General features: G+C 38.4%; 2 protein-coding genes across 2 annotated transcripts in view; both read left to right on the top strand.

The window, feature by feature from the left end:
• LOC129840313 (poliovirus receptor homolog) overlaps positions 1 to 6,937 on the top strand; it is a 197,486-nt gene extending 190,549 nt beyond the window's left edge. The window contains exons 9-10 of the mRNA XM_055908115.1: positions 5,752 to 5,814; positions 6,065 to 6,937. Coding sequence (XP_055764090.1) covers positions 5,752 to 5,814; positions 6,065 to 6,086 — 85 coding nt within the window. The 3' untranslated portion in view covers positions 6,087 to 6,937. The remainder of the gene's footprint in view (positions 1 to 5,751; positions 5,815 to 6,064) is intronic.
• Positions 1,759 to 5,739, top strand: LOC129840445 (OX-2 membrane glycoprotein-like). The gene is made up of 8 exons (XM_055908347.1): positions 1,759 to 1,830; positions 2,621 to 2,956; positions 3,259 to 3,543; positions 3,958 to 3,993; positions 4,165 to 4,270; positions 5,000 to 5,065; positions 5,281 to 5,310; positions 5,383 to 5,739. The coding sequence occupies exons 1-8, from the start codon at positions 1,776 to 1,778 to the stop codon at positions 5,444 to 5,446; spliced, it is 978 nt and encodes a 325-aa protein (XP_055764322.1). The 5' UTR covers positions 1,759 to 1,775; the 3' UTR covers positions 5,447 to 5,739.
• Positions 6,938 to 9,168: the final 2,231 nt, after the last annotated feature.

The following is a 9,168-nucleotide window of genomic DNA, read 5'->3' as shown; positions in this document are numbered from 1 at the left end:
ATTTCAAAATGATAGCACGTGTTGAACTTGTATTGATGTAAGGTGTATGAGGTCTTGTGGTAGTAAAAAGTGATGGAAAAAATTGACTTATTGTCACGTTCTGATCCTAGTTCTTGTGTTATTTCTTTGTTTTAGTGTGGTCAGGGCGTGAGTTGGGTGGGTTATCTATGTTTTGTGTTTCTATGTTGGGTTTCTCGTTTGGCCTGATATGGTTCTCAATCAGAGGCAGGTGTTAGTCATTGTCTCTGATTGGGAACCATATTTAGGGAGCCTGTTTTCTGTTGTGTTTTGTGGGTGGGTGGTTGTCTTCCGTGTCTGTGTGTTTCACACGGAAGTGTTTCGGTTTTCGTTCGTTCAATTTATTGTTTTGTATTTCAGTGTTCAGTTTGTTCTATTAAAGATTCATCATGAACAATTGCTGCGCATTGGTCCTCCGATCCTTGTTACTACTCCTCTTCAGATGAGGAGGAGGAAAGCCGTTACACTTATGGTGTGTGCTTGGTTGAGTAATTCTTGGATATCAATTAAGTAATAGTAATTATTACTTAAGTAAAGTAATGCTGTTGGCATCATTAGTGCCTAGGCTCGGCCTTCAAAGTTCAGAACGTCCCATAGCCCTTGAGAAACAATATCATTATCTATAAATGTTGCCATGACAACATTGTTGATTTCCCTAGTCCTACACCACAGATAGAAAGCTGAAGCCAGGCCCACTGTCTTCAGATATTGTGTATGTTCTCATGTGCTCCATCTCTCCAATTCCTTTTAATGAACTTGTGCTACATCATGTATTACTGAGATACATTGTTGCCTGATCTCATCTATGATTCCTCTGTCAGTGCAATGCATACAACTTCAAAATCAAATAAAATGTCACATACTTCGTAAACAACATATGTAGACTAACAGTAAAATGCTTACTTAGGGGCCCTTCACAACAATGCAGAGAGAAAGAAAATAGAGAAACATAATAATAAATAATACAAGTAATAATAAATACACATTGAGTAAGGATAATATGGCTATATACACAGGGCAGCGGATGTGCAGGGGTACACGGTAATTAGGGTAGGTATGTACATTTAACTAGGAATAAATTGACTGCAACAGGAAAGATAATACACAGTAAAAGCAGCAAACGTGACGAGTCAAAAGAGTAAAATAGTCATCGCAGATAGTCCGGGTAGCTATATGGTTAACTATATAACTAACTGTTTAGCATTCTTATGGCTTGGTGGTAGAAGCTGTTCAGGGTCCAGACTTGGTGCATCGGTACCGCTTGCATGTCATGTTGAGGACGATTGTTTGATATCCTATTTTCATTAGATTAAAGTGTGTCGAGTTTGAGTTCATATCGTAATTTATTTTATTATGCAAATACAGAATTTCCAGATGCTTGTTGTGTTAGATTCCACAGTTTATTGAACAATTAAATTATTTTCCTGCTTCTGAAGAAGAAAAAGCCTAAGCAAATTTCCCCAGCAGATATACACAATACTAAATTGATTGAGTCTAACTGTGACTGTAGACAGAATACAGAGAGCAAATTTACTTTCACTTTTATGCAGGAGGTTGCCTGGTCCCAGATCCGTTTGTGCTTTTGCCTACTCCATTGTCATTGCCAAGCCAAACATTGTTGGTATGGCAATTCAATGAGGAATTGGCAAGAGAGCATAAACAGACTGGTACCCAGGCTATGGAGCAGGTGTACCGGAAGAAGGTATTTCCCGCTCTTTTTCTCTTGTTTCATTACTGTAGTAAATTACATTTTCACCATGTCTCCTGCACTCTTCAACTCTCTGTTTATTCTGCTCATATTCCTCCCTAATGGTGAGTTATATCTGTTTTATGCACGATAATACCGCATTTGACTACCACTTTGAAAGTGGCGCGATATTGTTAGTGCCAATGTCATGATCTAATTGTGTGCATTCACAACTGTAGACAAACCTGTTAATTTCACAACACGAAATACATGTCATATTGCGCATTGATCTAAGACACTGCACCTCAGTACAAGAAGCGTCACTGCAGTACATGGTTTGAATCCAGGCTGCGTCACATCCATTGGGTGTCCCATAGGACATAGCACAAATGGCCCACCGTCGTCCGGGTTTGGCTGGGGTAGTCCGTCATTGTAAATAAGAATTTGTTCTTAACTGACTTGCCTACTTAAATTAAGGTTATTAAACACAAAATTGAGCTGCGCTATACAAAAGATGTCTGTAAACAATTCTGTACATGAATACATTTTTTATTTATTAGTGCGCAGCCCTATGACTAGCTAGCCAATTCACACCGGTTACACATGCGTATTGTGTGTTAACTGTTGACAAACCAGTTCATTTGACTATAGTAAATGCATGATTTCATCTACAACTTCATACTCTTATTGTATGGAATGATTGATGTCGCTCTAAAGAGTACTTTAATGTTGATGTATGCTGTGGCCTTATGCACATATCTTGTATATTCTATCCTGAAATTGACAGAAATGTATAGTTTTACAACAGGTGCCATAACTTCCTCCCGCCTAGATTGCCCTTAGCACTGTAGTCCCCCTTCTGACCATTCTGAGTACTACTAGTGTCTAAGAACTATTGTAACTGTCTTCATGCAGGGCTCTCTCAGTTGGTGAGAACACAGCAGGTTGTCACAGCAACCCTGGGAGAAGATGCAGTCTTAAACTGTGAACTCATGACACCCAAAGACGTGCGTCAAGTCACCTGGCAGAAAGTGACAACTGGGGCGAATGAAAATGTGGCCACATACAGCAAACGAGGTCCCAATGTCAACCCACCTTTTCAGGGGAAAGTGGAGTTTGAAGATGAGGGACTGCAGAATTGCTCTATCGTCATCAGAGGAGTGTCAAGAGGAGACGAGTCCTGCTACAAGTGTCTGTTTAATGCCTTTCCAGATGGAGCTATCAGTGGAAGGACCTGCCTCCAAGTAAATGGTAAAATCTGATAACATAATGTACTGTAAATTATTGACTCAGAACAACTTCTTCAGAACTTCAGGCAGCCATTTTATCAGATCATACATCCAATGTCTTGAAACCATTTATCAAAATGTGATCATTTAGTAAATAATTTAAATGGAATCATTTAGTAAATAATTTAAATGGAATCATTTAGAAAATAATTTAAATGGAATCATTTAGTAAATCATTTAAATGGAATCATTTAGTAAATAATGTGCATGAAACCATTATGGTATTTACATTCACTGTGAACTGTGTTTGTTGTTTTCCTATAGAGCTGTATGGACCCTCACTCCTCATCACACAAACCAACAACAATCACATCACTCTGTCCTGTTCTGCTACTGGACGACCTGTTCCTATAGTAACCTGGGATGACATAATGATAGAACATTCCACCATGGTTGATGTCACCCATCCCAATGGGACTGTCACTATGACAACTACTGTAACAGTGGTAGTGTCCAGTCTAACTGACAAAGAAGTTAGGTGTGTTGCTTCTATGTCCTTCAGTGATGTCACCAAGAATGCTTCCATGGTGATTCCAGCTTCAATTACTGGTGAGAAATGTCTATAGATCAATGTGTAATATATTGATATGATCAGGAACATGATGTCATGATGAAGTACTGTCTGTGTTCATGATGAAGTACTGCCTGTGTTCATGATGAAGTACTGCCTGTGTTCATGATGAAGTAGTGCCTGTGTTCATGATGAAGTACTGTCTGTGTTCATGTTGAAGTACTATCTCTGTTCATGATGAAGTACTGTCTGTGTTCATGATGAAGTACTATCTGTGTTCATGATGAAGTACGGTCTGTGTTCATGATGAAGTACTATCTCTGTTCATGATGAAGTACTGTCTGTGTTCATGATGAAGTACTGCCTGTGTTCATGATGAAGTAGTGCCTGTGTTCATGATGAAGTACTGTCTGTGTTCACGATGAAGTACTTCCTGTGTATTTCTGTGCTAGGCCAATCTCAGGTCTCTGATGATGACATGATCAGTGGTAAGTGGTTGTTATTCTAATAATGACAGGTCATAATCAACCTATTGACTGGCTCTTTTACTATTCAACTTTCAGGTGTAGTGCAGAGCCATATTTACATGTATGAGGCTTTGGTGTAGTGTACCTGGGAAGTTGACCTCTGTCTTCTTCTGCCATCTCTCTTATTCACAGGTACAGTGGTTGGTGCAGTGATGGGTTCAGTGATGGGTTCAATGTGTCTCATTGCTGTATTCTGTGTAATATGGCTGCAAAAGAGGAGAAAAGACACCTCATCCAGGTAGAGATACAAACTATTACCTTGAAACTGAACAGTTATTCTGAATTGAATGTACAGACATTTTTCACAGCACAGGTAGCTTGCACAAAACCAAACAAACTAACCAAGAACCAACCAAACTAATGGAACTAGTGATGTTCCTAACATGGTCTGTTGTTTAGTTGTAGTGGACTCTCTGCCACAGAGGTTTTCAACAAAATTTCAACAGAGGCAGAAAGGGAAATGGCAGAAATTGCATTCTCTTCCAGGTAAACCAGAGAGAATAAAGTAGATGTCACACGTAAAAATGTTGATTTATGACCCTATGTCATGATGACGTGTGCATGCCCTTATTTGGGCTTCCGGCCAGGACATCCTGGTGGGGTGGGGGGCGGGGGGTAGGAAGTGACCATGTGTTTGGGCATCCTGTTTCTGTTTCTCACGGTTTATAGTGTGAAAATAGTTTTTTTATAGTGTCTTTGAAGTTGTCATGATGTTTGATGTCTAGTGTCCTGTTTGGAATGGGGTGGGGGGAATGAACATTTCAAAGAGTAAGACGAAAACACAATATAGCATTATATTAGCTTACTACAATAGCCAACCACACAACTACATTGATTCAAGGCAACAGTAGCGATAGCGACAAAACCAGCAAAAGATATTAATTATTTCACTAACCTTCATAAACTTCATCAGATGACAGTGATTTGACTGCCAGTTGTTTACCAGTTGATCTCTTTTCTGATGTAGAAAACCCCCAGTTCCTGACCCTGAAATCAGCAGGACTCCCTTAAAGACACCACCAACATCCAAACAGTAAGATGCTCATTCTAGAGAACATTTAAGGGATCATGATGGATACCTATTTGAAAACATGGAACATTAAAAACATGGAACATTACAATTGCAATTTCTGAGAATTTGTGCTATACAGGTTAAAAATCATTCTTCATCATTCAATAATTGTAATAAAATTAAAATGAATCCGATGTGGTTCTTGTCAGTACATTGTTGATTTTGATTTATTTCAGTGTCACACCAACCTCCAGTCCATCACAAATGTGAGTATCTCTTCCACATTTTTAACAGCTTTTTAAGATAAATAATAATTTTATTACCTTGTGTTTTTTCAGGTCATACTGGTCAAGCAGCTCACCAAACAGCTCAACAATCAAGCAGAGGTTGAGTAAGAAGTAGGTTTACCTTCTCATACTTTCATAGTCTTAATGTTTCTGTAATCTCTCTCATTGAGAAAAAAACTTGGTTATGAAACTTTGAAATGTATTTCTGCGGTGTATGTTTCTTGCTGGTACATTGTCTATTTTGATCTCTTTCATACCAACCTCCAGTCCATCACATATGTGAGTATTTTTATAACTTTATTTGATTATCCCGATAGAAAGCGTGAAACAGATGATATTGAGAATGTTACAAAAGCTTTTAGTATAAATTACAATGACCCCAAAATCTAAACATAACTTAAACATTTCCTTTTGTTTCAGGATACAATCCCTCAGATCGTCAGACAAGTGCAGGATACAACCAGCTCAGGAGGCTGTAAAGAAGTAGGTTTACACCTTCATTCTCTCACTCTGCTGTGGTCTCTCTTCTTGAGGAAGAAGCTCTGAAATGATGTACTTCTGTGGTGGTCATAGAGTAGTCATGGTGACTGCATAATGCATTCAGCTGCATGTTAGTATCTGTTCTGTTATGTTTGTCACAATGGCTGTCAGACCATCTTATTACATCCCAATGACCTGTGTTTTCATCCAATTGAAATATTACGATTTTCTTTCCCCCTCTTTTCTTCCTCAGGAACCTTTTCAATGACTACTGAGTGACTGTACTCATATTGCCACACACACACCTGATCATTCCTGACTAATCTGGTTCATGTTATTTTATCTTTAAAAGTCTGTAACAATCAACCAGTTTTTTAAAAACAGTCCTTTTAATGATGTTGTTTTGAGCCTGTCATAACAGTTAGCTTAGTTGCCTGGTTTGGCTCAGGTCATGATACTCTTGGGCCTTGGGAGAGTTGTGCAGGTCAGTTTAAAGATTGTAAGGAGAAACCAAAAGGCTCTCTGAGACATTTACAAAGACCACACGCGTAAGAGGGGAACATCAATTTTTTTGTACACTTCCACTGAACAATCAATATGCAGTTCTGCCATTAGGTAACACTCGGGTTTTGACCTCTTAAAACCAAGAGAGACGGCATCAGTACTGCTTTTAAGTGTTTATCTTGTATATACCTTGTAAGCATGTGCATCTGTCATGTGTGTTGCTGTTGATATGTTTACTGTATATCTTTATCTTGTGTTATGTGCCACCACTGATGTTCCTTCTGGGGAAAAAATGTCATTTGTTCTATTCAATTTAAGGTTTCAAAGGGAGGGTATATTACCAGTAAACTACCAGAATTTTGGCAACTTTCAAGTTTTGGGGTGAATTTTATAAGATCACATTTAGTGAGGTTTTTTGGGTACTTCAGATTATCACGTGTCTGTAATTATCTTTGGCCCTCTGTGTGGCCTTATCACATGTAAAATATATACAATTTAAAAATGAATAGAATGACTAAGATGTAAAACATTATCCTAAATGCAAATCACCATGATTTGGGGTCAAACCGGTGGCAGTTGTGAAAAAAGTTGCAGAGTTAATAAAAAATAATGCCGTTGTTGATTAGATGCTTTTTCATTCGACTATTTTCTCTTGAACCATATGGTCTGTCCACTAGAAACTCATGGACAATAAGGACATTGTCACGCCCTGACCGTAGATTGCTTTGTATGTTTCTATTTTTAGTTTGGTCAGGGTGTGATGTGGGTGGATATTCTATGTCTGGTGTTCTATGTTGTCCTTGTTTTGTATTTCTATGTGTTTGGCCTGGTATGGTTCTCAATCAGAGGCAGCTGTCTATCATTGTCTCTGATTGAGAATCATACTTAGGTAGGCTGTTCCCACTTGTGTTTGTGGGTGGTTGTTTTCTGTTTTGTGTGTTCACCTTACAGGACTGTTCGTTTATTGTTTTTGTTGTTTTGTCAAGTGTTTCATATTTTAATTAAAATTAGTACACTTACCACGCTGCACCTTGGTCCTCCTCTATACGACGATTGTGACAGACATAGATATATGTGAATACAGTTTTTCAAAGTTATTCAAGTATAAATGACAAAAGTTGCCATACTATAAATAATTTTTGCTGACTTCAAAATGAGGGGTGTTGTACAAAAATAAATTAACCAGCAATTAGAAGTTTAACCAATCAGAGTATCAAAGCCAATTATGTGATTCATGTTAGCCAACTCTTGCTCAACTCATCAGTTTCTGGGACCAATCAGAATGTTTTCACATTCTTAAGATGTCGGGAAGGAAAGCAAATCCAGACTCATGGTGGAGAATAAACGCTAGTGGGTGTGGTGTTTGGCTGGAGCGATGAGGATGGGTAGTCAGGCTAACTGATGTGCAGGAAGGAAACAACGGACCGGCCACCATGAAACAACTCTCATGCTTTTAATAGACTGGCCTTGCATCCACAGAAGTACATAGGCTACAGCATACATAACAAAAAAAATGACAACCCTTTTTGGGGGAAAACAGGTCTAATAAATCATATCCAGCTAGTTACTAGTTGTTGTGTGTTTTTTAAATTAACATATGCACTTAAACATGTAGCCAGGCCTATAAATGAAACAGAAAACTATAAAACGGGTCTATATTAATATTCTGTATTCTAAAGTAAGTTTGAATACAGTGGCAGTTGGGACTTTTACTGATTTCTCCATTCATGTTTATGACAGAACAATGTTAGTATTTTCCAACAGTACACTGACTGACACCTGGTGGAAAGGTTTATGACAGGACAATGTTAGTATTTTCCTACAGTACACTGACACCTGGTGGAAAGGTTTATGACTTTGGGATCAGGTGATCTTCACAGAAACATGCTTTGTTCTATCCGCAAACAACAGAACAGCTATGTTTTTAGACATGTACTGTGTATAACACTTGTACTTCCATAACAGATGTGCAGCCTCTACAGTAAAGGAGAGGTCTACAGTAAAGGAGAGGCTGATATATGGCATCTACAGTAAAGGAGAGGCTGATATATGGCAAGTCAGACAAGGAAAAAATTGCATTTTCAGTAATCAAAATATTCACAGTAAATGCATATCTTCCACTCTACCGTACAGCTAGCTGTTACGAGAAGGTGTCTAATGCCATGTCATCATTGGTCAACGGTGCCAGAGGGTCAGGGGTTAGGATGCGGCAGCTGCAGGGTTGAGTAAAGCCCATTGTCTCTCCTTGTGAACGTGTTGTAGAGCTCAATGTCCTGTTGCTCCTCCTACAAATACATGAACAATATGTCACCATATTACACTGTAGAATCTCATATGGGGCTCTGGAAAATTCAATTGAAAAAGTAAAAGAGCGTAGTCTGCAGGGGCCTCATTAATAAACGCTGCATGCGGACAAAATATCCCCCATAACATGCTTGCGCCAGTTTCCACGCAAAAGTTGTCATTTATAGAAATTGAACTTGACGTGTGAATGTGTTTATCCTCACGCTAACTTTAGACCATGAGTACGCACAGTTTCAAGTGGTTGAAGTATTGCATTGCATCGATAACTCTCTTATTCAGGACAATTAAACAGGTAGCTAAATATCATGCAATCATTCGCGGTTAATGAGAAGTGCGAAAAATCTATTTATTTTATATTTGCATTCTAAAATAATTAGGTGTCCTTGCTAAGCAAGCACAACTCTAGATGTCTTCTTCCTATTATTATTATTATATTTATTCTGCTCACTCTAAAGTTTAAAAGTTTTAAGCTATTAAAACGAAACCAACTTCGAAATGTCCAGACTGCCCCAAGGATTTTTGATGCTGTGTTTACTTTTTGAGCTATAG

Source organism: Salvelinus fontinalis, chromosome 41 (genome assembly GCF_029448725.1).
Source record: "Salvelinus fontinalis isolate EN_2023a chromosome 41, ASM2944872v1, whole genome shotgun sequence".
Taxonomy (NCBI): Eukaryota; Metazoa; Chordata; class Actinopteri; order Salmoniformes; family Salmonidae; genus Salvelinus; species Salvelinus fontinalis.
Note: the sequence above shows the minus strand (reverse complement) of the source record. Positions and strands in the feature narration are given on the sequence as shown.